This window comes from Saprolegnia parasitica (genome assembly GCF_000151545.1).
Source record: "Saprolegnia parasitica CBS 223.65 unplaced genomic scaffold supercont2.30, whole genome shotgun sequence".
NCBI lineage: Eukaryota > Oomycota > Saprolegniomycetes > Saprolegniales > Saprolegniaceae > Saprolegnia > Saprolegnia parasitica.
In genome coordinates this window covers 267,466-294,814 of record NW_012156424.1, presented here as the reverse complement: position 1 = coordinate 294,814, position 27,349 = coordinate 267,466, and the positions used below count along the sequence as shown (strand labels likewise).

General features: G+C 59.1%; 14 protein-coding genes across 14 annotated transcripts; 6 read left to right on the top strand and 8 right to left on the bottom strand.

Annotated features, from left to right (window-relative positions):
• Positions 1-317: 317 nt before the first annotated feature.
• Positions 318-3,152, bottom strand: SPRG_07554 (hypothetical protein; the record flags this gene model as incomplete). The annotated part of the gene is made up of 4 exons (XM_012346688.1): positions 318-1,010; positions 1,042-2,242; positions 2,297-2,366; positions 2,402-3,152. The coding sequence occupies 4 exons, from the start codon at positions 3,150-3,152 to the stop codon at positions 363-365; spliced, it is 2,670 nt and encodes an 889-aa protein (XP_012202078.1). The 3' UTR covers positions 318-362.
• A 1,792-nt stretch (positions 3,153-4,944) lies between these two features.
• Positions 4,945-6,938, top strand: SPRG_07553 (hypothetical protein; the record flags this gene model as incomplete). Its single annotated transcript, XM_012346687.1, has 5 exons — positions 4,945-5,194; positions 5,248-5,646; positions 5,701-6,410; positions 6,466-6,723; positions 6,774-6,938. The coding sequence occupies 5 exons, from the start codon at positions 4,945-4,947 to the stop codon at positions 6,936-6,938; spliced, it is 1,782 nt and encodes a 593-aa protein (XP_012202077.1).
• Positions 6,939-6,944: 6 nt separating this feature from the next.
• Positions 6,945-7,639, bottom strand: SPRG_07552 (hypothetical protein; the record flags this gene model as incomplete). Its single annotated transcript, XM_012346686.1, has 1 exon — positions 6,945-7,639. The coding sequence occupies one exon, from the start codon at positions 7,637-7,639 to the stop codon at positions 6,962-6,964; it is 678 nt and encodes a 225-aa protein (XP_012202076.1). The 3' UTR covers positions 6,945-6,961.
• Positions 7,640-8,460: 821 nt separating this feature from the next.
• SPRG_07551 (hypothetical protein) lies at positions 8,461-8,868 on the top strand (the record flags this gene model as incomplete). The annotated part of the gene is made up of 1 exon (XM_012346685.1): positions 8,461-8,868. The coding sequence occupies exon 1, from the start codon at positions 8,467-8,469 to the stop codon at positions 8,866-8,868; it is 402 nt and encodes a 133-aa protein (XP_012202075.1). The 5' UTR covers positions 8,461-8,466.
• Positions 8,869-9,006: 138 nt separating this feature from the next.
• On the bottom strand, positions 9,007-11,055 carry SPRG_07550 (hypothetical protein). Its single transcript, XM_012346684.1, has 2 exons — positions 10,517-11,055; positions 9,007-10,476 (listed from the first exon to the last, which is right to left on the bottom strand). Exons 1-2 carry the CDS (start codon positions 11,015-11,017, stop codon positions 9,040-9,042), a joined length of 1,938 nt encoding a protein of 645 aa, XP_012202074.1. The 5' UTR covers positions 11,018-11,055; the 3' UTR covers positions 9,007-9,039.
• A 137-nt stretch (positions 11,056-11,192) lies between these two features.
• On the bottom strand, positions 11,193-13,117 carry SPRG_07549 (hypothetical protein; the record flags this gene model as incomplete). Its single annotated transcript, XM_012346683.1, has 3 exons — positions 11,193-11,503; positions 11,536-12,240; positions 12,382-13,117. The coding sequence occupies 3 exons, from the start codon at positions 13,115-13,117 to the stop codon at positions 11,193-11,195; spliced, it is 1,752 nt and encodes a 583-aa protein (XP_012202073.1).
• A 111-nt stretch (positions 13,118-13,228) lies between these two features.
• Positions 13,229-14,876, bottom strand: SPRG_07548 (hypothetical protein; the record flags this gene model as incomplete). Its single annotated transcript, XM_012346682.1, has 10 exons — positions 13,229-13,613; positions 13,665-13,678; positions 13,731-13,813; positions 13,861-13,960; positions 14,004-14,038; positions 14,089-14,348; positions 14,402-14,561; positions 14,615-14,666; positions 14,710-14,741; positions 14,786-14,876. The coding sequence occupies 10 exons, from the start codon at positions 14,874-14,876 to the stop codon at positions 13,229-13,231; spliced, it is 1,212 nt and encodes a 403-aa protein (XP_012202072.1).
• Positions 14,877-15,240: 364 nt separating this feature from the next.
• On the bottom strand, positions 15,241-16,976 carry SPRG_07547 (hypothetical protein; the record flags this gene model as incomplete). Its single annotated transcript, XM_012346681.1, has 4 exons — positions 15,241-15,772; positions 15,821-16,245; positions 16,269-16,746; positions 16,797-16,976. The coding sequence occupies 4 exons, from the start codon at positions 16,974-16,976 to the stop codon at positions 15,320-15,322; spliced, it is 1,536 nt and encodes a 511-aa protein (XP_012202071.1). The 3' UTR covers positions 15,241-15,319.
• Positions 16,977-17,104: 128 nt separating this feature from the next.
• On the top strand, positions 17,105-19,798 carry SPRG_07546 (hypothetical protein). Its single transcript, XM_012346680.1, has 9 exons — positions 17,105-17,829; positions 17,877-18,064; positions 18,112-18,261; positions 18,310-18,444; positions 18,493-18,704; positions 18,753-18,882; positions 18,935-19,093; positions 19,146-19,314; positions 19,364-19,798. The coding sequence occupies exons 1-9, from the start codon at positions 17,145-17,147 to the stop codon at positions 19,732-19,734; spliced, it is 2,199 nt and encodes a 732-aa protein (XP_012202070.1). The 5' UTR covers positions 17,105-17,144; the 3' UTR covers positions 19,735-19,798.
• Positions 19,799-20,516: 718 nt separating this feature from the next.
• Positions 20,517-22,187, top strand: SPRG_07545 (hypothetical protein; the record flags this gene model as incomplete). The annotated part of the gene is made up of 8 exons (XM_012346679.1): positions 20,517-20,690; positions 20,742-20,839; positions 20,892-20,971; positions 21,018-21,121; positions 21,168-21,235; positions 21,281-21,520; positions 21,564-21,654; positions 21,709-22,187. The coding sequence occupies 8 exons, from the start codon at positions 20,517-20,519 to the stop codon at positions 22,123-22,125; spliced, it is 1,272 nt and encodes a 423-aa protein (XP_012202069.1). The 3' UTR covers positions 22,126-22,187.
• A 367-nt stretch (positions 22,188-22,554) lies between these two features.
• On the top strand, positions 22,555-22,830 carry SPRG_07544 (hypothetical protein; the record flags this gene model as incomplete). The annotated part of the gene is made up of 2 exons (XM_012346678.1): positions 22,555-22,626; positions 22,672-22,830. 2 exons carry the CDS (start codon positions 22,555-22,557, stop codon positions 22,828-22,830), a joined length of 231 nt encoding a protein of 76 aa, XP_012202068.1.
• A 142-nt stretch (positions 22,831-22,972) lies between these two features.
• On the bottom strand, positions 22,973-23,828 carry SPRG_07543 (hypothetical protein). The gene has a single exon (XM_012346677.1). The coding sequence runs from the start codon at positions 23,809-23,811 to the stop codon at positions 23,080-23,082; it is 732 nt and encodes a 243-aa protein (XP_012202067.1). The 5' UTR covers positions 23,812-23,828; the 3' UTR covers positions 22,973-23,079.
• A 219-nt stretch (positions 23,829-24,047) lies between these two features.
• Positions 24,048-25,633, top strand: SPRG_22201 (hypothetical protein; the record flags this gene model as incomplete). Its single annotated transcript, XM_012346729.1, has 8 exons — positions 24,048-24,295; positions 24,348-24,414; positions 24,498-24,655; positions 24,706-24,793; positions 24,841-25,075; positions 25,207-25,423; positions 25,474-25,564; positions 25,613-25,633. 8 exons carry the CDS (start codon positions 24,048-24,050, stop codon positions 25,631-25,633), a joined length of 1,125 nt encoding a protein of 374 aa, XP_012202119.1.
• Positions 25,634-25,675: 42 nt separating this feature from the next.
• On the bottom strand, positions 25,676-26,172 carry SPRG_07541 (hypothetical protein; the record flags this gene model as incomplete). The annotated part of the gene is made up of 2 exons (XM_012346676.1): positions 25,974-26,172; positions 25,676-25,926 (listed from the first exon to the last, which is right to left on the bottom strand). The coding sequence occupies exons 1-2, from the start codon at positions 26,155-26,157 to the stop codon at positions 25,676-25,678; spliced, it is 435 nt and encodes a 144-aa protein (XP_012202066.1). The 5' UTR covers positions 26,158-26,172.
• Between the last annotated feature and the right edge of the window lie 1,177 nt (positions 26,173-27,349).

Here is a 27,349-nt window from a genome sequence, read left to right as displayed (position 1 = left end):
GGTTCGAAAATCGAACCGGTGCGATCTTGGGAAGATTAGAACATTGCCGCGACGACGAGAGGTATCCTTCGGTGACGCACGGGTGGTCACAGGCTGTCGACACACGCGTGCGTCTTGTTGTGCTGTGCTAAACGACGAGCAACCCGCCGCTTTGAAGTCCAGCCCCAGATTTCGCCATCAGATACAAACTAGCCTGTGGCCGGCCACTTCTGAACGAGTCGTGTGGTGGTGCTTTAGTACCTATATTACTACGTAGGTCCTCATGAGAGGACCAATGCAAGACGACACGACGAGATGCAGCACTTGGTCGATATATCATGTAAAACCGACCAACCGTCACCGACCGAAATGTCATTTGTGACTCAATCGGTGGTACATCGCTGGCGCTTGACGCGATCGTGATGCACGACCTCGTCGTCGTCGTCGTTGGTGCTCTCGTTCTGTGCCTTTCGACGCAGCGCATCGGCCAAGATCACGTCCAACGCCGCAATACGTGCTCGGTCGTCGGCGTCGACTTGCTGCGCCTCCACATGCGTGTCCAGTTGCTCTTCGTCGACGCATCCATCTTGCTGCAACTTGATGACGCAGTCATTTGATCCACGGCGGCCAACGGCCAGCTTGAGGCGGTGCTGGTTGGCGTTGATACATTGGAGTCCTCGATCGCACAGCGACTTTCCGAATGGCAAGTGCAATCGCGCCTTTGTGCCGTCGGTCAAGAATGCAGCCAAGCGCGCACACATGTCACAATGCGCCGCGTCGAGGGCAATGTCGTTGAAGACGTAATCGGTGATGTCGGGACGCGGTGCTCGAGTACGACCCAAAACAGCGAAGCAGCGCTGCACGACGCGCTCAATCTCGACCACGTGCTGCGGCACAACCTTGGCCAGCAGCGTCGCCAGCGGACAGTAGAGCTCCCGCGTCGGGTCCGGGTTGCCAAAGGCAAAGTACGGCTCGTCGTCGTCGTTGTCGTCGTCGTGTGTCGTCCGCATCCGGGGCGTCACGGTCCATGGCTTTAAACCAGTCGTGCAAGAGCGCCGGCACCTGCGTTGGGTCGACGGTCGCGAGCACTTCAACAGCAAGCAAGCCGGGCTGCTCCCACGATTTGTAGCAGCCCGTGTACGTCGGTTGCCAGTCATTGTCGGACGACAGCGTTGGCGCAAGCGCTGCGACAAGCGCCGCAATGCAAGCGCGCAGATCGTCTGGCAACGGCGACGTCCGTTCTTGCAGCCGTTGCCGCGTGCCGGCTAGCGACGCCGGAAACAAGAGCGTCCAGCACTTTTCAAATGCCGTGGCGTCACACCGGCCGGCTCGCTCCGACACAGCGACGAGGCTCGCAAAGATGGTGGCTCCAACCGGTTTGTATCGCACGCTGGCGGCATCGAAGAGCGCGAAAGCGTTCTCAATGACGTGCACGTACCGGTCCACGACCATCGTTGGCTGGCTTTTCAAAGCCACGGCGAGCGCTTCGGGGACATACAAGAGCACTTTTGCCGGTGGTAGCTTCTTCATCACCGCGAGCAGCGTCAACGCGTTGGGCTGACGCGGATACAGAAACGCGTCGACAGCGAGGAGCATACTTGGCGGCAAGAAGGCGCCGAGGTAGTTGCCATGGACCGAATGCGGTGCATGCTCGTCGAGGTACCAATCGAGGAGGACGATATTGGCTGCAAAGCGACGGAATTTCTCGGGAGACATGTCGTTCTCTAGGCAGAATTGGGGCTGGTGCAATGCGTGGTCGTAGCAGCCTTTGATAAACTCGCACACAAATGGTTGATCGAGTGGCGGACAGACCGCATCGGTTGTGATGCCCGCGAGGCTCGTGAGAAGGCGCGGCGCGCTGTCGCAATCAATGTACTCCCATGACGGAGCTCGAAACGCAGGCGTCTGGTGCCAGCGAGACAGGAGCCCGTGCATCGCGGGTGCGAGTCGCGGCCAGCCATACCGCGCGAGGCACGCATGAATCGACGCCGCTGTCTCGCGGAGGGGCATGTCGTAGCGCACAAAAATGGCGTCTCGGAGAAAGACGACAACCAGCTCAAAGTCGTCGAGCGCCAAGAGGATGTCGCACATGGTGGTAAGCCCGGATTTCTCGCCAAACCGACCGAGGCGATCGCGCCGGAAGGCACCGAGCGCTCCATGGAGAGCATCCCGGCCCGATGGAAGACCCAGAAGTGGCTGGTCCATCACGTGGTTGGTGATCGCGTCTTGCACGAGCGGCAAGACGACGTTGAGACCGAGGATGCTTGCGCGATACCGCTTGAGTCAAAAGACGAGCGCGAATGGCGGGCCCTCGAACGAGTGGTGGTCGATCGGTGAGTTGTCAAACAGAAAAGCATCGACGCCGCTGCCCACGACCTTCGCGACGACTTCGGGGGAACGTTGCACGCGACGTGCGGCGTACACGTGGCGACTTGGTTCTTGAACTTGCGCTCGTACTCGTCGTCGTCGTCGTCGTCGCTGGACTCAAAGTCGCTACCGCAGTTGTCACGTCTCAGCTGCTTCTCGAACGCAACATCGTCGTCCGACTCGAGTGCAAATGTCACAAGCGCAACGTCGTACAGCTCGGTGGTCAAGAGCGTGTGCACCAAACCCGCTTCGTATGAGCCGAGGGTCTCAAAGGTCCAAGGCGTATCCAACGCACTCGGAGGGTCGTCCACATCGTAGTATGCAATGCGGTGGTGCGTGTGAAGGGGCAGCTGCGCGACTTGGTGGAAGGCGCGAATGCCGTACTCTTGGTCGCACGGCAGAGGAAACATATCCTCTTCTTCGTCGTTCGCCACAAGTCGGAAGACGAGCGCCATGCGCACGCCGTGTGTGATGGGCGCAGACGCAGCAATCAAATCTCGGAAGGTCGTGACCATGGCAACGCCGGTCGTGTCTGGCGCCCACTTTTCGGTCGTGTAGCCGTAGGCGAACGCCATGTCGCCGCCGTCGTACGTCGAGGGCAAGTGTAAGATCATATAGCCAAATGCGTCGGGCGGCATCTCGTTCGGCATGAGTGCCGCGCTGCTCCCGACAGAGTCGACGACGAGATGCGAGAGGACGAGGTCGGCGTCTATGATCGCACGCGCCACTTTTCCACGCAGCACTTTTTTAATGGCTTTGCGCCACTGCTTGGGCTGCGCAAAAGAGAAGGCCGTTGGTAGCACCATGCCGCGATTCACGTCCAGTGCCGCGAGTGCCGCCGCATGCGCCGGTGAGAGCGGCCACGTGACGACGCCTTCGATGCCGTCGATGCGAAGCGGCGGCGCGGTGCAGTCCGCGACGCGACTCGTCCGCAATGGCCTGACGTATCGTCAACAGCCTTTGCCGCGTCTTCATAGAGCCGTTTGCCAGCGTCATTGGTGTGACTGAGATATCGCCACGACATTGTCCTTGGCACTGGTTGCGAGCGAAAACCGCTTCGATGCAAGCCAATTATCCTGGTAGGAACGTTTCCATGGTGTTTGAACCAGCATCCGAGGGGATTGATTCGGCCAACTGATTGGCTATATATCGAGCCATTTTGACAAATGAAACGCAGTTTCATTGGTCTAGGCCAATCATATCGCGCCAAATTTGTTCTTTTACGTGCGAATTAGAAACCCCTATTAAGTGCTGTCACATCTCTCGACGTTATACTGTATTTTAGTATTCGAATTTCGATAAAGTACGATAAGTACTTGACTGAAATTCGCGCAACTTTCGGATTAGGTGCGAATGTGAAAGCGCGCGAAGACTGCAGCAAGCGACGACGGCGCGTTGGCCCGGAAAAAGTCTGCGCCCCGCAGCGCAGCGAAGGTCGAGCGTTGACGGTTGTCTAGGCCAACGCACCGTCGTCACAAATACCGGTAAACAACGCTTCGCATTCAAAAGTTCCTACCATAGTACCAGCTCACCCCGCACGGGACCTGTTTCTTCGAAGGGTAACACCCAAGGATGCTTTCGCACGCCGATGGGTCTAACGTCCGTTAAATTGCCTCGCATTGAAAAACCGCCCGATCCTCGTGCTTCACGTTGGCACCGCCGTTCCCGCCACTTCAGCGCCTAAATTTAGGCTGAGCCTCTTCAAGTTTAGGATTTCAGGACTTTTGCGATGAAAACACAGTAGCATAGGCCTTTTTCGAGTCGCTCCACACAGCGACTGCTTGTGCTTCATTTTGTGTGTCCTCGAACTATCCAGTGACAAGAATGAGCTCCGGAAGGAACGGCACGTTGATGGAGGACCGGATAGCCTTGTTGGATACCATTGGATGGATACTGCGCCCGAGGTCCTCGATCTATCTATCGTAGCGTGCAATGGTGGCGGTGGCCTCAGTCCAACTGGTGCGCTTCTACCTATAGTAGATGTTGGAGTAGACAAGACTTACCAAACGACCTCGGCGTGGCAACTCGAATTCTACTTCGTGTGTTTGCCAGTGGTTGGTTGTTGCCGTTGCCTTTCAAACCCGCATTGATATTGGGTGCTGCTGATCTTTTGTGCGCTCTCGGAGAGTTCTTTAAAAACCAGTATTATTCATCAATATATATTGCAATCTACATGTATAAATCACCTTCTAAATACAATAGCGCGCACAACTCATTCCGAATATGGATATTCACGAGGCTTCCGCTTGTGCAATATGAGCTCGCGTCACCGCGCCGGCAAACACACCTTGCCACACTCGATTAAAATATCGCAGTCCTTCGTCTCCGTCCTACTCAAGCGTGGGAGCGATCACGGACCGGCAGCTGCGCGGCCCTCGACGACGCACCAGCGCCAGCCGTGCCCCGACGCTGAGCTTCACACGTTTGACGTCAAGCCGCAATGCTTGCGCAGCCCCAAGATCCCTACAGCAGCGTGCGCCCTTGCACTTTGCGATTCCGTCGCACCGTCGTCGGTCGATCCGTTGCTATGACACCCGATTGTACCAGATGGTGGGACCATCGAACGCCCGCACCACACTTTTCAGACAACCGCCGAGCATGACGCGCCTCCTCGCGCTCCTCGCGCCGGTCGCGGCCGCCATCGACTTTGCCGCTACGTGGCGTGACTGCCCGACGCGCACGTCGCCGCGCGCCCAGTGCGCCGACGTCCTCGTACCGCTTTGCTACCCGGGAGTTTGCCACAGCAACGCGACGCTCTCCGTGCATCTCGAGCGGATCCCGTCGATGGCAGTACCGGCCAAATCGCTTTGGTTCCTCCAAGGCGGCCCGGGCCTCCCCTCGTCGAGCCGTACGTCGCCTGCCTTTTTCTTCTCGGTCATTGACAGCATGCAACGATAATAGTCGACGAGGCCATGGTGCGCGCGTACGACGCCGCGAACGGCTCGGTGAGCGTCTATACGATGGACCACCGGGGCACGGGGCGCAGCAGCCGGCTCGAAGATGCGTGTGTTGGCGCTGATACGGTCGGCTGCTTTGCGGCGCTTAAGGCCAAATACGGCGCCGACGCTCCGAGCGGCTTCTCCGTCACGAGCGCAGCCACGGACCTCGCCGCGCTCCTCCAAGGCCCGTCGCTGCGCCACGAAGAGGCGTACATCTACGGCGTGAGCTACGGCACGTACTGGGCGCAACGGCTCATGCACTTTTCGCCGCCTACCGTCAAGGGCTATGTCCTCGACAGCGTCATGTCGGCGAGCCCCATGAAGCTCTATAGCCAGTGGGACGCCGACGTCGCGGTGGCAGGTACGACCTCGACGACAACCAAGTACCGTCCTCACACCTCTTGTGCTTGACCAGAAACTGCCTTTTATGCGCGCTGCGACCGCGACCCGTTCTGTGCCTCCAAGGTCGGTCCATCGTCGCAGACGCTAGCGCGGCAGCTCCTTGCCAAAATCGATGCCAATGACACAGCCTGTGCCCGCGCGCTGCCGTCGACGTCCCTCCTTCGGTCGACGCTCGGGCGCCTATTTCGCGAGCCGTCGCAGCGCAATATGATTCCCGCAGTGCTCTACCACCTGCGCAAGTGCCTCGACGACTACGAGTCGCACGCTCGCTTTGTACAAAACCTCGTCGCGAACGCAGTGGCCCCGCTACCGATCGACGGCGGCTCGATGCTACTGCACAATACCATCGTCTACAACGAGCTCTGGGCGTCGCAGACGCTGGCCGAGCTGCAGGCACAAGCCGCCGCGACGACGTGGCAGCCGATAGACAGTATTGCCCAACGCCTTGTCGACTATTGTCTCTACACGGGCGGGAGTCGAGACGGCGCCTGCCGGGACGTGCCGGCCCCGCGCATGAGCTTTGCTTATGCCCACGACAAGTACTGGAACGTGTCGCCGCCATTGCCGCCGACCACGAGTGTGCTCCTCCTCTCGGGTGACTTGGATGCACAGACGCTGCCTTTGTACGCGCTGGCCGCGAATGCGTCACTCGCATCTGCTCGGACGCGGCTCCTGCGCTTCCCCGACGGCGGCCACTCGGTGCTCTCGACGGCGTTGACGCCGGTACACCTCGTTCGCGACTTGAAGCGTGTGTTTCATTGCGGATGCTGGTTATTAGGGCGGCAGCTGCGGTGCTCAGTTACTGGATCAATTTGTAGCGACCAACGGCAATGTCACGGCCTTGGATGTCTCGTGCATGGCAGCGATACCAGCGCTGCAGTTTCAAGTCGTGCAGGATGCGGCGAAGGCGACGGCACTGTTCGATTCGGCCACCGACATGTATGGTTCGCCGCAAGTCATCGCGGCGCGGGCATCGAACCCAGCGACGATGGCGTACGATGACAGCTACCTTCTCGCGGGCGTGGGGCTGTCGCAGGTGTCGCGATGGCGGTTGGCTTGGCGGCGCTCGTCAAACTGCGCTCGCAGTCCCGCACACGTCGACGAACGCTCGTGCCCCAAGATGTCGACGACCTGCCGCCCACCGTCGCTGCCGTGCTTCGGCGCGACTCCATGGCGGACGACCCTGAAGAGTGCAAGGACAATGAGAGCGACGCCGAAGACAGTCCGACGGGCCAAAGTAGAAATGAGTAAAAGCGATCGGATCTACTACCCCTTTACTTGTCTTCTTGATTGTACTTGATGCACGAGACGCGAACGCTCTCTCGGGTCGGCGTGCAGAGTGCACATATGCGTTCTGCATAGCCCATGATCTCGTGATTGCCATCATTGATGCTCTGGTGCGCGGCGGCGGCAATGGTATCGCGCGCTGCGTGGTCGTAGTACGCAATCCGCCACAGCGTCCGCAAGGCCGCGACGCGCACCTCGTCATCGTGTTTGTCTAGGAGCCGAAGAAGTGTGCTTGGAAGTGGCAGTCCACGCAGCAGCGCCAAGGACTCGGTTGCGTCGACAACATTGGCGATCACATCGACCGCATCGACGACGGCGGCGCTGTCATCGACCTGGAGCAGCGCACCGAGGATGGACGTCAGCGAGCTCCGGTGCGGATCCACAGCAGCGGCAAAGGTCCTCGCTCCTGACATGGCTTCCAGAGCCGACGCGATACCGCCATGCAGCTTGGCGCGGTCCCGGTGCCAAAGCAGCTTTAGCAAGTGCGGTAAACTCGCGCGGACCACGACCGGCACGCAAGCTGCATCGTGCGCCGCAACGTTCCGAAGGCGATGAAGCGCTGCGACTTTGTTTGAAGCAGACCCCGTGTGGAGTATCTCGAGGAGGTCCTCAATGGCCGCGCCGCGATTGTCGCAGTACTTGGGCTGCCGGCTCATTGGTGCCATGGGCGTTTTCTGTGACATGTTTGAAGGAAGCATTTGGATTGGTGCAATTGGAAAAATCAGCCAGGGCCCGAGAGAATGGATTTAGTTTGATGCCACATTAAATCCTAGCAATGCCTGCTCGACTCCTCACAGGGAATTAACTCATTAGTAGGTAAAGTCTTACCTGTGAAATTTTATATTTCACAAAATAGACGTGATGCAAACACAGAGTATGATACCACTGAGTTATACTTCTCTGTCAGGCAGATCGGGGTGATTTCCGTGGAGCCACTAGCTGAATTTTCCTACTAATGAGAGCCATCTTCTACCATTATATTATATAACCCCGCTTCATGCATGAATCCATTTGCGTGCCGTGCGAATGGCGCCTGCTATTGAGGAGGCCATGGGTCTCTAGTGTCGGGTGCGCCTGCAGTAAGGGTTTCAGAGTTATTAAAACTTCGAAAACAAGTCAAACAGTTGAGTATTCCGTTCTGAGGTCGTTGATGTCGTCGAGCATGAATTACTAGTAGTATTTTATATAAACGGACAGTACAAAAGTTGTCAACACAATATTCGCACACAGTGAGAAGACAGATGTCCACAGGGCGACCCTACCGTCGTTGCAATGGATTGATTATGAATGAGTTTGGCGGATCTATTACCGGTAGGACATTCGTGGTAACGTTGTTGGTTGTTCGTCGTTGATCCATGCCAGAGCCGAGCTCGGACCCACTCGCCGCTTGGTCTCGAAGGATCGCGATCGGTCCGAGCTGGGGCAAGCCGACACAATACAACCTACGTTCACACGAACTAGCGCGCATGGCTCATTTTCCATTCGACTCTCAATGCGCTTCAACCAGTTTACGCTTCCGGCGACGGATCTCTCAGCGTCCATTGCGTTTTACTCGCGACTTGGCTGCTTGCCGATCGTCGTCACAGAGACGTACGCGCGCTTTGAAGACGGCGCGGCCGGCAGCACGTTCTCCCTTGAAAAAGTGGACCAAACTGTTCCTGAAATGCCGGGGCACCACGCCATGACCCTGTACTTTGAAGTTGACGACGTGGATGCGACCGTCGCGGCGCTATCGGAGCAGGGCGTTGTCTTTGACGAGCTCCCAGAAGACAAGTCGTGGCTCTGGCGCGAGAGCCGCTTCCGTGACCCGGCAGGCAACCGTGTGTGCTTGTACTATGCTGGCAACCAACGCCGCTTCCCGCCGTGGCGAGTCGACGGTCGCACGGCTCCGTAATCAGCCTTTTCAAAAAATGTCTGCATTTCTAGCGCTTTGATTTTTGAGTGGGTTCGATTTTTTGAGTGGGTTCGATATTTTTTTGGCTGGATTTGGGTGACGCCATTCCAAGGGCACCTGGCGCCTTAGGCGGCGCGCTCCGGTGCATATAAGTGTATATATGGGCACTTGTTAGCTCACGCATGAGCCTTTTGTCGGTCGATATGAGGTCGTTTTGGTGAGCGTGGTGTGTGGCGGCGCGGGCTTGAATTGGTAGTTGTCGATCCATGCTACAATGTGCGGTGGCAAGAGTGCGTGCGGCAGCAATGACGGCATGAGATCGTACACTGACACGATTGCTACGGCGTTCGAGCTTGCATTGGCGGCTGTGTTGCGCGCATTCCCAGTCATGTCGTCTTTGGTGATGACGGCAACCTTGTGCGTCACCGGCGCTTCCTTGATCATGGCGTAGCCGAGCATTGCAATCGTGCTGGGCTTTACAAAGAGCTTGGTGCCGTACTTGATGCAGTCGTTTTCGTACAATGGTAGTACTGTCACATACGACGGCATGAACTGCGTCGCTAAGAAGTCATTTCTCGCAAAGTAGCGCAAGTCCAGCAACACACGGCGCTGCAGTAGCATCGGGAATACGATACTGATTGCCAGCGTTCCAAAGAGGCACGCCAACACCGTGGGCTGCAAGAGTGACACCGCGGTGGGCACCTCCAAGGTGGCAAGCGCGCCAAGCGCGAACGAGCGATTCGTGTAGGGCAAGTAAGCGGCAACCTCGGTCGGCGGCGGTCGGTGCCAAAGCGGGTCCTGGAGTGTGGTTTTGACATTTTGAAAGTTGCACGTCACAACGACGCTCGATATCACCGTGCCGAGCAGCAGAAGCGGCGAGATGACGCGGACGGCTCGGCCGTGGCACCAGCGCGGCGCATGCACTCGCTGCAGAAGGATGATGCCCCAGTAGACGAAAAATACGGGGAGCCCGCTCACCATGAGCACTGCGATGCAGTGGACGTTGAAGTGACCGGTCGTTTCCAAGTACAACCGCGTGACTTCGACGTACCCGAGCGATGGGATGCGCACAATCGAGAGGAAGAGCAGCGCGAGGCGTCGGCGCTCCATGCTCGACACAAAGTCGTACGTGAGCACGGGCTTGCGACTGAGGACGCCGGACCAGCCCAAGAGTGTCGTAAAGAAATCACCATTCACCAAGTGCAAAATCACGAGCACGAACAGCGGCTGCAAGACGACAAAGTCCATGTAGTTGGACACGGTGTGCGAGCAGGTCCAGCCGACGCCAAGGGTCTTGGACGAAGCGAGTCCTTTGTACGTGACGACGCCATCGTTCGCTGCACTTGGTGACAAGAGCACTTCGGCCACACAGCCGTACGTGCACTCGTACCGCGCTCCAATCGGCTGTGACGCAAACGCCCAAGTCGAGTGATTAAAGTTCGTGTGCCAAGGTGCTGTCCGACCATCGGGCGCGACAAGCGTCTTGGTGACACTCCCAGCCACGGACGTCAGCTTGCCGGACGAGTCGACGCGTGTTTCGATGGCACTGTCCGCGGTGTCCATGTAACTCGAGAGCAAAAAGGCGGGCGTTGTCCCGTTCATCGCTGTCTCGAGAAGCGCGAGCCCAAGGACGGACAATGACACGGACGGTGACGTGACGCAGGCCACGGGGCGCCGACAGCGGGGAAAAAAGGAGCAGAATCGCGCCAAACTCGACGTCCGCACCCATCACGCAGGTCGTGACGTAGACGGGCGCTGACGGCACTTGACGCACGAGTGTCTGCGCGACGCTGTGCATGGCATCGGCGATGGCCCGAGTCTGCGAACACGTTGTCGCGTCAAAGCCGCCTGCTGTGAGGACGCAGTTGGCCTCGAGAAGCGACCAGTCGCGCGCAAACGCTGGCGACGCCGTTGTCGACTGTCGGTTCCAGAGTCCATTCGAGTACAATATGAGGATCGACGTGATGAGGACCGCGACAAGGCTGAACTCGGATGTGTTGAGGACGAGTCGCAAGAGAACTGTCCGCTGAGGTACTTTGGCGCTGTATTCGATCGTATGCGCCTTCTCTGACTTGCCAGCCGAGTACATGCTCGACCGGCGCGACGGCAGCGTCGATAGCAGGGACGACACGAACCGTTGGAGGACCATCTCGGGGACTGGCTTCCTTAAAGCTACCTTTTTAAGCTATTTTGATCTGGATGCGGACGGTTACGATGGCTCTGGACACATGTCGCAGGACAGTTCGTGAACGTGCCGGTGCGTGCGAACCAACTTGTCACGACGACACTCAATATGATTGAAACGTATGACAGTGCATATTCCCTTAGCTCACACACATGCCTTTGGTCGGCACATACTTGGAGTGGCGACCGACGACGGCACTAGGCGCCGCCGGTATATACTGATAGTTGAGCACGGAGCCCACAAGGTGCGGACACCGCAGTTTCCACGGCAACAGCGTCGGCACGAGGTCGTACATGGAGAGCAGTAGGAACTCTGCGGGCGCACTCGTCGCGTCCTTATTGACGGCAATATCTTGGCGCGTTTTGGGCGCGACTTCGATAAACACGTAGCCAAGGAGCGCAATCAAGCTCGGTTGGGCAAAGATTTTGGTTCCGTACTTGATGCAGTCGTCTTCGTACAAGGGCAGGACGGTAATGATCGACGGGGGCGCTCGCGCGCCAAGAACTCGTTGCGGGCAAAAAACGTCGTGTCGAGCGTCCAGCGCCGGTGCTGCCACATGGGCACGGCGATGCTCACCACGAGCGTGAGCCCCACGCAGGCCGCAATCTCTCCAGCAAGCAGCGTCGCCACCGACGGCACGTCCTTTGATACGTACGCACCGAGGGCTAACGGCGTCTTGGTCCTCGGCAGATGCAGCGAGAGCGACGATGGGCGACGCCAGATCGGGTCTTGGTGCGTGCTCTGCGGGTTCGTGCAGATGCACGTGGCAATGAGGACCGAGAACATGGTCCCCAGCATAAAAAGTGGTGCGAGGACGCGAATCGCTCGCCCCCGTAGCGCTCGTGGCGTCGGCAGCATGTGAAGAAGAAGGCAGCAACAACAAAACGCAAACACGGGCAGACCGCTCACCATGAGCATCGCAATGCAGTAGATTCCAAAGTCCTCTGTCGTGACCATGTACAGGCGCGTCACTTTAATGTACCCGAGAGCTGGGAGCCGCACGAGCAGGAGGAAGAGAAGCGCGAGGCGCCGGCGCTCGAGGCCCGAGACAAAGTCATATGTCGGCACGGGTTGCTGGCGCAGGACGCCGCGCCACCCCAAGAGCGTTGTCAGAAAATCGCCGTTGACCAAATGCAAGATCGTCGGTACCAAGATGGCCTGAAACAAGGTGATTTCGTTGGCGTTGGCTACGTCATGATGACATGTCCAGCCGACGCGAATCTGGCGACGCGAGAAGGCACCGATGTACGGGATAATCAAAGGCTAGAGCACGGCGTCGCTGGGAAAGAGAACGTAGGCGGCGCACGCGTGTGTGAACCCTCACCGACTCCCCATGGGATGCGACGCAAACGCCCAACTCGTGACGTTATGCGACGCCGGTGTCACGTGTTGGCCGTCCGGTGTAATGCACACCTTGGTGACGTTGGCCGTGACGGTCGTTGCGGCACCGGACGTGTCGGTCCGTGTCATTGTCATGACGTCACGCGCGTCGACAAAGGTGCTGAGCAGAAAGCGCGGCGTCGTCGGTTCATAGAGCGTGGCTTCGAGGAGGGCGAGCCCTAAAATCAGTGACGACGTCGACGCAAGCGTACACGTTGCGGGTGGTCCGTTCAAATCGAACGCTAAAAAGAGAACAGCGCCAAACCCGGCCGTGGCGCCCATGACGCAGGCGGTGACGCGCACGGGCGTCGTTGGTTGCCACTGCGAGCCGAGAAGCCGCCCGATCGTGGGCATCGTAGCGCCATGGAGCTCTCGGATCACCGCGCAAGTGGCGGGCACGAAGCCCTCTCGATCAAGCGCGCAGTTCGACTCGAGAAGCGACCAGTCGCGGGCAAAGGACGGCGTCGCAGTCACCGACTGCCGCTCCCAGAGACCGGTCCAGTCGAGATCCATGATCGAGGCGACAAAGAGGAATTCCGACGAGTTGAGCACGAGGCCAAGCAACACGGTGCGTGGCGAGACGACCGCGCCACGCTCTATCACATGGGCCTTCTCACTACTGCGCGAGTGGGCGCTCGACCGACGCACCGTGGACGACCGTAGCACGGACGAGATGTACTTCATTGCAGAGTATGGTACCTGCAACGCAAAAATAAATGCTGTATAAATAGCGAGTGGGGAGTTGACAAAAATGATTCATAGTACAATCAACCCCATCCTCGTCGTTTTTAAAACTCAGCTCGAGAGCCCGAGGGTCGACCGCAAAAGGTCGTGACAAACGTGCAGTGCAAAGGCTTCTTTGGCCGCGAGCAAGTGCGCCTGAAGCTCCTCTTGCTCGTCCAGCGAGAAGGGCGCGTAAATTGCCTCAAAGTACGCGCCAGGTGACGCCACCCGCGTCGTGTGGACGATCGCCTCGTGGTCGTCCCACGCTTCCGTGAGCAGCTCGAGCACTTCGGTCGGTGCGTCCTTCTGCAGCAGCTGCTTCCACGCTACCGGAAAGCTCGCACTCAGCGCAAGGCAGACGCAGTGGATGTCACGACGCGGCACGAGACTCAGCAGCGCCGGCGTCGTTGTCGCGTGTGTGGCCACGTGTGCCGCCATGGCCATCGCAGCGGCGTCTCTAGATCTCAACATGAGCTGCTTGGTTCATTGCGGTCGACGTAGGATGTACGGGAAAGGCAGCGACTAGACCATCGATGAGCCATATACATAGTACTACTTGCTTGAGACCACCTACCGTGCCAAGTGTAACTTGCTGTCGATCGAGGTACGCCTGCAGCGCCTGCTTTCGGGCGTGCGCCAGCATGTCTTCCAAGAGCACTGCGACATAGCAATGCATCGACGTATCAAATGCGTCGAGTCTGCACCTCGAGCGTAGTAGGGCTGCATGTGCGGGTGCTGGACCAGCGCCGGTCGAAGACCGTCAAACCAATAGTTGACCGCGATCGTGAACGGGTCCGACGAGACCTACTGGAAGGTTAGCTAGAAGGTCATTTGCAGTCGTATCGACCTGGTGCCACCAGCCCTCGGGGATGAAGAGAGCGTCTACGTGGAGCAGGGGCGTTCGATGGATTTTACGCGTACGGCAAACCGACCGGTTGGGGTCACGGTGAACGTTGCGTCGGGTGCGCGCGCGTCAAGTTCGTCGAGCGTCAATCGTGCGTGATTGGCGGACTTTGAGGTCACGGGATGTGCGCCGACGTCGGATGTCGGCGCAAAGAGCTTGACATGCTTGGCGCCACGGACGACCGTGAGCACGTTGTCGTACGCGTCATAGTGCAGTGTCGTGCGGCTCGCTTGCAGTGTCATCCACAAATTCACTTGGGTCAGTGCCATCTCCGCGATCGCCTTTGGTCTATACCATCGCACGCATCAACTAGGAAATTCGACACGGGATGTTTGTCGCACGGCGGAAAGGTCGAGGCCAAGTGCGGCAGCACCGCTGGCGTCGCCGGCGTTGTCGACTGCAGCGGACACTGCGCGAGGTAGAACTGAAGCTCGTCTTCCGTGTCCATGAGCCAGTGCGATTGGCCTCGTCGCTTGGCCTCGTAGTAGGCCACAAAGTCGCCTGTCCATCAGTTCTTAGATGGTGCGATCGACGTGGTCCACAGAACAACGCACCAAACTTGAGCTCGACGCTTTGGCGCAAGCACACATCCCCCGAGTACGCATCCTACACGTCGCTCCACCATCGACTTGCTACGGCGAGCGAGTACCTCGGCCACCGGCGCACACGCCACGTCCACGACTACTCGCTTCATCGGAATGCTGCAGAAGAAAAGGGCGCCGAACCTGTCTCGTGGTGCGCTACAAAGCCAGCGCTAGCGAGCAGCGCGGTCGTCGCGTCATCGTCGCCCTGCGCAGCATGGTCATGCCATGCCATCGGCAGCAGGCAGGGTCGGCGGTCCGCAAACATCGTCCGTCGTGTTATCCGGATGAGGTGGCGGATGTATCTTGTACGGTTGCGGCGCCGTCAAGTTGATGTCCGTGTTGATGATGACTTGTCGCCGACAAGTCATCAACACCGTGTCAGTTGCCAGAAGTTTGTCGGCTGGCTACGGTACTGTACATCTGGCTGCCTGCCTCGCTGGTTACCGTACGTAGACTGCTCGGTGCGTGCGCTGAGAGCGGCTACGAAGGCTTCACTGGCTGCCAGACCTCGACAAACAACTGTCAGAGAGCTCTGGTACAGATTATGGATTCGATGGCAGGTGCGTCTGTCGACGCGGACGACCAATAGGTATTGTCTTCTTGTCAAGGTTGTTGGTGCTGCACGAATACATAGTTCCTCCTAAAACGTAGTACTACCTAGACGCAGTTAATGGGCTAGAACATTTGCACGCGGAGACGGCTCGCCAAGTGCGGGCCCACCATGGCGGCAAAGTCGGATAGGTGCTCGAGCACGACGGGATGCAACGACGCTTTTGCGTCTTTGACGCAGACAGCGCAGTCGGGAAAGACCAGCACGATGGCATCGATCACGTCGTCGTCTTGCGGCGTCGAAGCGACGAGCGGGCTGGTCGCGAGCTGGACGACCTTGGAGGCGTCGGCGTCGGCGCGGGCTTGGACGTCGGGTGTCAATGGCACAAACGTCAGCGTCTTGGGACAGAGGAGCTCGGACGGCGTGAAGCGCGCCTTGTACTGCATCTTGACGCAGCTTCCAATGTAGTAGCCCATGTAGTAGTAGCCACGCGTGCAGCGGGCAATCTCGCGCAGCGCCGAGTACGTTCCGAGCTGGAGGTGCGCGTAGTTTGGCTTGTAGAAAAAGTACACGGACGACTAGACCACGTATCGTGAACCCCTTACTAGTAGATGGGATGCATGTACCCAGTTGGCACCGAGGACGTCAATGACGCCAACCGCCACAAGCTCGCCGTCGAGGCGGTACAGCTGAAAGAACGAGCCTTCGGCGGACCCCGGCACCGCCGGCAACGGCGACTGGACAAGAAACGACTCGAACGAGGACGGCGTGACGGCCGTGTCGGCATGGACATGCGCTTGGTACGCCTTGTAGACGTCGTAGATCTCTGGCGTGTTGATCGGCCGGACGGTCTCAAGCACCCAGTCGCGCTTGCTACGTTGACGGGACGCAGGTGCCGGCAGAGGCGATGGTGGCGGCGCGGTTGCTGGCGCCGGCTCGTCCGCAAGGCAAAAGTTGAGAAAACCGTTGACGGCCGACACGGACATGTCGCTCGACGGCAGCGTCATGCGTGCAGCAATGGCCGCTGCGACGTCGGCGGCAGAGACGGACGCTGATGTCGCATGCTTCTTCAACTAGGCATGGGATGTGCATGTGAGCGAAGTGTGGATGATCGGCGAGCTGTCGTACATAGGCGCTGATCGCGTGGGCCACCGGCGACGTGTACGTCCCTCGATCGGTCATCTTGGATGCTGTCGCCTTGGTGCGCCGCACCTGCACTCGTCGTGCGTCTATGAACACGCAAGACTTGCTGCGGGCGTACCTGGATCTTGGGCTGCAAGATGGCTGAAGCCGCCGCCGTGTCGTCGATGTAAGGCTCGAGGTAGGCCCACACGACGGTCTCTAGCTGCGCCTGGAGCATCGCACACGTGGGACTTGGCGACGTCTTCTTCGGCTGCGGCCCAGCCTCGTCGTCGTCGGGGCGTTTTCGCTTCTTGGAGCCAGTAGGGCGGTGCTCGAGGAAGGCATCGAGCTTGCGCTGGACACGGACATGGGCCTTGGAGGGCGTGAACTGCGGCGCATGCAGGCGGATCGTGTACGGCACGCAGCAGATCTACCATGCGCTGACACCATGCTCATGGGCCAGTGACAGCATATTCGTACGTGGTCTCTGTCGGGCTGATAGAGGTGCATGCCGGAGCGCCGCCATCCTCGGTCAATGAGCGCTTGGTAGTCGTCGATGGCTAGAGAAATGGCCTCGAGGACGTACTGGCGCGACTCCTTCTTCGCCGCGCAGTACCCGCACTGCGTCGGCCGGCTGCCGTAGAGACGCACGACCGACATGGCCCAAATCGAAAAGTTGCGCCTTGAAGTGCTTGCACTCGATTAAGTGCGGTTGATCAATAGCGACGCTGCCAGCACGGACCAAAGCGCACTTTATCGGGACGTCACTTTTTCATTATTGAATTTTGTGGTAACTACGGCTTTTGTCGGGACGGTCGACCGACAAGGATGCACGGCCCGCCCAACATGGACGAGATGGTCGCTTCGTACCTCACGCTCCGCGGGTACACGGGCAACGGCGCGGGCATGGGTCCGATGGGCGTCGGCCGTGGACCTGTCCAGCTGCAGGAGTTTGCGCGCAACATGGGCCTCTCGATGGACGCCTGCGCGGCCAACCACGTGCTCTTCCATGGCATGAACAAGGCCGATCCGAACGCATATGAGCATGCGTACTCGAAGCTGCTCCAATGGATCGGCAACGCGCTGGACATGTACAAGCTCGAGCTCCATGCAATCGCGTTCCCGCTCTTTGTGCACTGCTACCTCGAGCTCGTCGCCAAGGGCTTCACCGAGCCAGCAAAGGCCTTCTTCCGCCGTCATGCGAAAGACCACGAGCGTCTGCACCGCCTCGAGCTGCGACAGCTCGGCTGTGTCCTCACGCGCGAGCACTTGACGCTGAACGAGTACGCCAAGCAGGTCTTGCATGCCAAATTCCAGGTCAAGCTCAGCCTCCTGACGTTCCAACTGCTGCACACGTTCTTGAGCGACTACCAAATGTTCCTGCTTCTCTACATCCTCAACGAGCGCGTCAACATTGCGGTCACGTCCAACCACCCGTCCTTGCTCATCCAGCCCTGCGACTCGACGTTGCCGATGGTCGACGAGGACGAGTCACCTCTCTTTCAAATGTCAGGTATCCATACAATACGCCGATCTGCATTGGATGCTAACGTGATACAGATGACATCTCGCGCGAGGTCGAGCACACGCCGGACGAGAACCACGTCGCGGCGCAGATCACGAGTGGCCCGTACGACATGCACCACATGGTCACGGCCGCGGGTGGCGAGCCGCGCCCGGGCAAAGCTGGCACACTCGAAGACTTGCACCGTATTCCGATCCGCTGGGGCGTCTTCCCGCCGCGAAGGGTGAGTTGTGCACCGTCGATACAGGCCTTCTCATGAGACACCGTTAGGTGCCCAAGGCCAACGCACAGGCGGGCGGTGACGGCAGCGACGGTGCCGACGCTGGTGACAGCCTCACGTCACCTCGCCACCCCGACGGTGGCCCCGACGCGGCCTCTCAGGATGCCTCAGCCGACAAATCCAAGCCGGCACCGAAAACGGTGCGTTCTTCTGTCTGCAAGTGCCTACAATGTTGAACCTTCTTGCAGGACGTTGAGATGGACGATGCGAGTAGCAAGGCGCAAGATGCGATTGTGGGGCCGACGCCCGACCGATCGCAGCCATTCCACGCGGAAATCCTCGAGAAGCTCGTGCTGCGGCAGTCCGCCGACCTCGTGGCCGAGGTTCGCGTTGCCTTCACATCGCGTTATGGCTCTACATCGATACATTAGGAGCTACAGAACGTGCAGGCGCGGCTCGAACTCAATAGCGTGCAGCTGCCGTCGGCCCTCTGTTACACGATCTGCAATGCGAACGACCACATGAACAACGTCGCCTTCAATGCGTCCGGAAGCGTCGTCGGTGCTGCCTTTGACGACTCGTCCTTTCGCGTGTGGAGCCAAGATGGCACGGCGCTGGGTGGTTTTCCCAACCACGACAACACGTACTGCTGCATTCGATATGCAAGCTCGGCCTTAGGTTTGGCGCGTAGATCGGCCGTGCTGCGCGGCCACTCGGGGCCAGTGTACGGCTGCGCGTTCACGCCCGACTCGCGCTTTGCCCTCACGAGCTCGGCCGACACGACGATTCGTCTCTGGAGCTTGGCGAGCCGAAGCAACATGGTGCGGACGTGACGTATACATAATGCCGTCTCATCGATGCGTTCTTACATAGGTGTGCTACCGCGCCCATAGCTACCCGGTATGGGACGTGGCCATGTCGCCGCTCGGCTACTACTTTGCTTCGGCCTCGATGGACCGCACGGCGCGCCTCTGGAGCACAGACCGCGTCCAGCCGCTGCGCATCTTTGCTGGCCATCTCTCGGACGTCGAGGTTTGATGTCCAGCTGTTGTCATGCTATGTGATGGCTGACGCTGAGAGGTAGACGGTCGCCTTCCATCCCAACCACAACTACCTTGCGACGGGCTCGACGGACAAGTCGGTGCGCATCTGGGACGTGCAATCGGGGCAGTGCATTCGCGTCTTTACGGGCCACTACGGCGCCGTACACACAGTGGCGTTCTCGCCCAACGGTCGCTACCTTGCCAGCGCGGGTACGACGTTGGCTCGCGACCCACGGATCTAGGACGCTTGTGTGTGTAGGTGAAGACGCATTTGTCAACGTGTGGGATTTGCACATGGGGAAGCGCGTCGATACGCTGCTCGGCCACTCCAAAGCCATCTACTCGCTCATGTTTAGCCAAGAAAGCTCGATGATTGTCAGTGGTGGCGCCGACCACACGGTGCGTCTCTGGGACATGCATCGCCTCGGGCACGACGCGATGTCGGAGAAGCAAGTCGCCGTGCACGTCAAGCAAAAGCGCAAGACCAACAACCATGTGCACGGCTCCCGCGCGCTCCTCAAGACGTTTACGACCAAGCAGACGCCCGTCGTGCGCGTCCAGTTTACGCCCCGCAACATGCTCCTCGTCGGTGGCAGCTTCCAGCCGCAGACCGACGACACCTCTGCGTAGCTCTATTGATTAATCTATCGTGCGCTGTCCGCGTGCCACGTCATGTGGTGTTGCCCACCGGTCAAAACCGTGCGTGTGTGGGTTGGGTAGAGTCGTCAGAGTACAGATAGAGCTCCTTGATCAACGCTTGGAATAGAGACGCGTAGGCCAGCGTTATCTTGCATGAGGGATTATAGTATCAAGTTGCAATTGGTCTACAATAGATCGACACTATATTCGTTCCATTGCGATTGCCAACGCTGGGCCCTTTCGCGAAATGAAAATGGATCAACACCAGTGAGTAGGATCGCTTCCATAAAACAAAAAGATGCATGCACGAGCGTAAAGCCGTCGAGCCAACGAGTAGCGTTGTATTAACGTGACCGAGTACACCGCGTCGACGACTTCTAACCTCGCATATAGTGTTTTCATTTACATTTAGTGTATATAGACATATCATTGGCCATAAAGACACGAAATCGTCGAAATACTAGCCAATCAGCAGTCGTCGTTCTCGGGCTACGCTGGGAGATGATGCTTGCTCGGCCCTCGTGGGTCTGAAACTCATGTCGCTCGTACTTGACCCATCGATTAGAGGCGCTTTTAAGGTGATAAAATGCCATGGCACGCCGCCGTTGATGCCCCAGAGCACCAGATACAAGAGGTTAAAGTCTGGCAACGAATCGGTTCGAGGAACCGGTTGGCTTATCGGTTACGGCGTGGTAAATCCAAACTTCACACGATGCATTTCCCACCGGTAAACAGCCGCTGGCGGACCTGATTCGGTCTTCCATCTTTCAACCATGGTGTCGACGAGCCTGGTCGTCGTCCTCGCCGCCGTCGCCGCCGTGCGAGCGATGGAGCAGCCTCTTGCTCGCGTCGTCTTTGGCTCGTGCAACAACCAGGCCGAGAAGCAGCCGCTGTGGCCTGCCATCGCGGCGCAGAAACCCGACCTCTTTGTCTGGCTCGGCGACAATGTACATGCTACCGGATCGCTCATGGATCAGCGGCTCATGTGGCAGCGTTAGATCTATGGCGACTACCGTGTCGTGGACGCGTCTTCGTTTCTGCCGCCCTTTCCGCTCTTCCGCGATGCGCCCCCGGCGATGCTCGCGGAGAAATACGCGTACGTCGTCGTCACCGCCGGCTCCTTTTGCTCACAAGTACGACGGCGCTAGCAAGCAGCTCGCGCAGCCCGAGTACGCTGCACTCCGCGCGTCGACGCCCATCATTGGCACGTGGGACGACCACGACTACGGTGCGTTCCAATGCCTCTGCGGAGGACGCTGACGAGGCCGAGGCAGGGCGCAACGATGGCAGCAAGGTCTATCCGTTCCGGAAGGAAAGCCAAGCGCTCTTCCTCGACTTTCTCAACGAGCCGAAGGACTCACCTCGTCGCCAACAAGAGGTCTGTGACGAGATACGAGGTGGCGCCACACGTGTGTACTGAGTAGGGCGTCTATGCGTCGTACACGTATGGCTCGGGCGACCGCGCTGTCAAGTTTATCCTCCTCGACGTCCGGTAGGCTCCACCAACGTATTATATGCGACTCAGCCACGCCATTAGCTACCACCGAGACCTTTACGGCACGCCGGACGGGGACTTTCTTGGCCCGGACCAGTGGGCATGGCTCGAAGCCGAGCTCACGTCGTCGACCGCGGCCTTCAACTTCATCGGGTCGGGCATCCAAGCGCTTCCAGACGACCGGTGGTACGGCGCGGAGAACTGGGGCCGACTCCCGAGTGCGCGCCAGCGCCTCCTCAACTTGGTTTTGACATCGCCCGCCAAAGGCGTCGTCCTCCTCAGGTGCGTCCGTCTCTGTGCGATAGGCGTAATGAGCGAAATACAGCGGCGATGTGCATTTCGCCGAGGTCAACCAAGTCGTGTGTGGCGCTGCGACGCTGACCGAAGTCACGAGCTCGGGCATGACTCACGCGTGGGTAAGACGATACATCCTCCTCCTCCTTCTCGTCCTCACGCGGTTCTGTGTGCAGCAATACGTCAACACACGGCTCAAGCTCTTCCCGACATGGATCTTCACCCTCGGGAATCTCATGCTGCCGTGGCACTACCGTGTCGAGCCGTCCAAATACTTTGCCGGACTCAACTTTGGCTCGATCGCGTTCGACTGGCAGGTGTCGCCGCCCATCGCGATGCTCGCAGTCCACAACGCCGACGGCCATGTCAAGCTCACCCAGCGTGTGGCCTCGGCGCCTCTGCCAGCATCCTCCGCCAGCGACTGCGTCGCCCCGCACGCAGTCCACCCCGTGACGTACATGCTGCAATGCGTCGCGCTGTGTGTCACAGTCGTGTCGCTCGTGCTGAGCCTACCCGCGAACCTCGTGCTCGCACTCATCTTGCTGAAACGCGCCGTGTCGCGGCCGGTGGTAGCAGCCAAGAAGGCCGAGTAGAGCTGCATCCTACTACTAGTGCGTAGTACCGGTACTAGCGCGTAATGCATGCGCCACATCTCTGTAGAGGTTGCGCCGCCGATGCAGTCGCCTCCTTGGCCAGTCGCCGCTCTATGGCTTCCTCCAGTAGCAGGCAGTAGCATCCTGCGCCTTCTTCGTCGTCTTCTTGCCTCCTCCGCCATTCTTCTGTCCTGTCGCCCCAAAATCGCGTACAGTGTATTTGATGTGATTGTGTGGTGGCCAGGATATAAAAAAGTGCCTCGAAAGCGTTGCGATCTTTCGCTGCCTTTCTCAAAACCAGATTTATACTTGGTGTTTGTATTGAAACGCTCAATCTCAATCGTTGACATTCAAAGCCCACGGGATCTTATCCGGACGAAGGAGGCTTCGTGTGTCACGAGGGGACGCCAATCTCGAATCTGCCTCGCCATGGCCAAGTGCACTGCGTGTGAGAAGGCCGTGTACTTCAACGACACGCAAGTCAAGCCCAAGGACGGCCTTGTCTACCACAAGGCGTGCTTCAAGTGCCACGAGTGCGCGTCGCAGCTCACGATCGCCTCGTACACGTACTTTGGCGAGAAGCTCCTCTGCAAGACGCACTACATGATGGCCTTCCAGACCACCAACTCGTACGGCGGTGACGAGCGCTTCAAGAAGCAGAAGGACGAGAACGTCCTCCTCGCCGCGCCCGCGCCGACGGCCTAAACACTAGACGCCACGACCTGGATTGCTCGTCCCGCCTACTAGTGTATGCCTAATCTATTCTGCGACCCTTTCGTGCTCGTGTCTTCGTCGCCCATCGCGCTCGCGCGTGCGACACGCAATGGCCAAGCTGGCAGCGACGCCTGCGATGGGTGCCAACGACGACGGCCGTGTTGCTGCAACGAGGACGGGTGGGAGCAGACAGACAGCATCACATCGTTCGTCGTGCGCATATTATAGAGGATCGGACGTCTACGTGGTCGAGCTGCAAAGTCTTCGCACACCAGGAAGATCGTCGCAGAGCTTGGCGAGCGTGGGCGAGATCGGCGCGACCACGCGGGGGCGGAGGGTGTCGGCGAGTTGGTCGAACGCACCGTCGCACGGCAGCGCCAGCTCCAGCGGTATCTCGTCGAGAAACACAGCATTGGACGGAGCAACGTTCTCGCGTTGAGCGGCTTCTTCCACTCGGCGGTCGTACTGTTCGTTGTAGGCGCGATCGTCGTGTGTAAAGTCCGGTACGGGTGTGTACGGCGGCCGGGCGGGCGCTTCGTCGTCCGCCGAGAAGAGGGGCTCATATTGCTTACCAGACCACCAGCCGCGCACCCACTTCGTGAGGCGTGCGTGCAAGGGCTGTCGGCGGACGTGCTGAAAGCGCATGCGCATCCGCCGTTGCTTCCGGACCGTCGCGGCGGCTTCGTCCGCGTCCTCGTCCGTGTTTTCGTCGTCGTTGGTCGATGCATCTACCTTTGGGCGCTTGGGCGTGCGCGCTACAAAGGGCGAGAACGTCACGCGTCGCGGCGATGCGATGCCATCGAGAAAATCCATCGTGTGCAGCATGGCCTTCCCGGGCTTGGTCGGCGTTGGGCCTTCGGGGCCGCGGCGCCGCTTCGCCGGCGACTTCATCGCGCTCTTCTTCGCAGGTGCATCGACGCGGGCCTTGGACGTGCGCAGGATCGAGCGCACGGGCAGGCGCAAGTCGTCCATGTCGGCTTATCACGGCGACCCAACCGAAATACGCGACGTGTAGTGGCCCGTGGCTTTTGCACACGCCGTGGGGGTGTTTCTCACACCACGGCCATCACAAAAACCACGCTCCACGCGTTGCATAAACAGGCAAGTTGCGTGCAACCAGCATTTCACACGTGTGGAACACACAGACCGCCGTCGTGGGGAATGCGTTTATCCGGATACATCCGAATACCGTGCCAGGCAGCACGGCGATGGCCGCGCTCCTCCTCCTCTGTGGCCTTCCAGGCGCCGGCAAGTCGACGTTCGCCCGCGCCATCGCAGACGCCGCTTCGAGAACGTATGAGGTACGCTGCATCAGCTTTGACGATGTCTTCGCGGCGCACTTCGCGGCGGACGGCGGCTCGTTTGCGCCGCAGCAATGGAAAGCGGCGGTTGCTGCCATCTACACCGAGGTAGAGAGTGCGCTTGCAGCAGCCTCGACGAGTGGCAAGACCCATATGTAGGCCATACTCGTTTCGCTGCGTTGCAGATACCAACTACAGCTCTTGTAGACTGCTCTTGGATGACAACATGTACTACCGCAGCATGCGCAAAAAGTCTTGCAGCTGTGTCGACAGCGTACGACGCATCGAGCTGATAAAGACGGCGAGTCTGTTGTATTAGGAAATGCAGGCTTTGGTGTGATTCACGTGGACACGAAGCCCGACCTTTGCCGCGCCCGCAATGCCGCACGGCAGTCGCCGGTTCCGGACGTAGTCTTTCGCCGAATGCACGCTCTCTTCGAGCCACCAAGTCCAAGCATGCATCCGTGGGAAGCCCGATCGATCGTCGTCGACTTGAGCTCCGCCGACGCGATGCCGTATACTATTGTCGAACGCTAATAGTTTGGTCTCATCCTATGCCTACCAGAGCTGCACTTCACGCTGCGCTCGCGATGATCGCGGAGGCGGTGGCGACACCTGAAGTCGACACAACCCAAGAAATCGTCCTTGAAAAGGTGCTAAACCGTCACGCGCAGGACTTATAAGGATGCTATGGTTGTAGGAACGCAGCCGGGCGGCGACCCTCGCCAGCGTGCTTCACCGAGCGGACCTCGTCTTGCGCCAGCTCGTGGGACAGATCCTTCGGGATGCCAAGGAATCAAACAAAGCGTCCCTCCCGGCGCTTGCCAAGCACCTCTCGGCAGTCAAAGAGGCAGTGCTCCGAGAGTATGCGCGCGATACACGCGACAACGACGATGACATTGTCGATGGCCTCGTGGCGGCCTTTCTGCGGCAGTGTCGATTGGTCCAATAAAGTGCGCTTTGACGTTTTCGTACTTGTCTGAAATGGTGGCGCAACACGTCGCCCGGTTGGGCAGAGGTGCGTCGCCGCGGCTGCTAGTGACTCTCATACGTGGCAGCGTTGTAGACGATGCGCTCGCAGATGTCACGCCCTCGACGTCCACGACAGAGCTTACGCAGCTGGTCGAGCTAGCGTCCGGGCTCACGCACGAGGTGCTGCGCTTTCGCCTGACGCTGGTGGATGGCACATCCGTCGACTTGCGCACGGGCCGATCCGCCACGATGGCTACCCTCCTGCGCATGATGCAACGGGAAATCGCAACGACGACGCGGTCGCTTTCGTGGTAGCTTCTACACCCCCCAAAACAGCAACACAAGATCACATGCGCGGTAGGAGGAGCGTGCTGAAAGCCTATGAGCTACGCTGCAATGGCGCGCCGCTGCGCGCACCCACCAAGCAAGCCGCGCTCTCCATGTACCCTATGGTACATGCGAATGGCATTAATGAGCTCGTGTTCAAGCGCCATGTACAGCGGCGACGCGAGAAGCGATAATAATATCACCGAAACCAACGTCGTCGTGTTTCTTGGTTTGTCTTACGACTCGGTCTCGTCGTCTTCCTCCATGGCCGTGAGTAGCTGCTTGAGGTCCGTCCAGAGCGTCTCCCGGTCGTCGCCTTCGAGCGCGCCCGTGAGCTTCGCGCTGCGCTCTTCGCCCGTCGAGAGGAACCACAGCGCAATGAGGTGCGTGTCGCCATTCTCGGGCAGCGGGAAACCGTATTTGTCTTCGAGCCAGATCGGCGGGCCCTTGGCGAGGAGTCGGCGCAGCTCGGCCTTGCAGTCGGGCTCTACACGCGATCACGTGAGCTCGGTAGGCGCATATCGGCGATGGGACCTTGGACGCCCTTCATGTAGGCCGGGAACTGCGCGTCGAGGAGCTGCAGCGTGACCTCGGCGCAGAACTTGCTCGCGTGCCACGTCATGCTCGGGTACGTCTGGTACTCGCAGTAGTTGTCCTCCGTGATGTCGTCCATCGTCGCCAAGCACTCCATGCCCTCGGTCGGCGCCCCATGCTCCATTGTCGTCGTCGTGGCTAGTTTCGAAGTTCGAAGTTCGAAGGGGCGAAGATATTCAGCGATCCTATCAGGTGGCAGACGTCTATCGAAGCCTGCTGTGTGGGCTGTGTGGGTGAGGAACCAGGCCGGCTTACCTTCAACTGCGATGCGCCTCGATGCTACGAGCGCTCAGTTGCGCCGACGCGTGCGAGTCCTACACTGCACCTGATCGAGCGTGGCTACTGCGGGATTGTCCGTGACAAGCAAGGGTCAAGATACCCTTGGTGACAAGATACCGCAGTGGTGCGACTTCGCGAGTGGCAGATGCTGGCACGGACCATCATGCGAGACAGAAGCGCATGCATACTGGTACACGTAATAATATAGCTTTAGTTGGTTTAGGACGAGGATGGAAGAAGCACGCACGAAAACGAAGAGAGACTCACTTCTTGGCAAACTGCTCGCCACCGGCGTAGCTGTTGGCCATGATGAAGCGCTCGGTATAATGACCTTTGCAGAGCAGGGTTTCGCTCGCGTACGTAAAGTTCTTGAGCGTCAGCTGTGTCGCACACTGAGCGCACTTGAAGCAGCTGTGGTGGAAGACCTTGCCCTCGAGCGCCATCTTGCGGTCATGCAAGTACACGCTCGTACAGCAGTTGGCGCATTTCGGGCTGCTCTTGACCTTGAACACGATCGGCGTGCCCTTTCGGATGCTCGTCCCGTCGTCGCCGTCGTCCTCGCCCGAGTTGCGCCGCCGGAGGCGCATGTCGTGCAGCAGAAACGGGTTGGCGCTGAACGAGTCGGTGATCGACGAGATTTTACGCGGTCGGCCGTCGATGGGCAGCTCCGTCTACGCACCGATGAGCCTCATTCTGCGCCGCATGCGTCGCCTACGACAGCAGACCCTACCTCGGGCTCGGGCTCGTAGTACGTGACCGGCGGCTGCTTTGAGATCTCTTGCACGATGGCCGCCGAGACCACGTCGTCCTTTTGCTTCTTGAACTTGTCTTCGCCGCCGTACGAGTTCATGCGCTGAAAGAACGAGACGTAGTGAATCTTGCAGAGGAGCGTGTCGCCATGGTACGCGAACGAGTTGAGCGTGAGCTGCGACGCGCACTCGGTGCACTGAAGCACGCCTGTGGTAGAGGTGTTCGGTTTGGCGCGAACTGCAGTCGTGTATACACGGGCTGGTGCAGCCGCGCATTGGGCTCTCGTC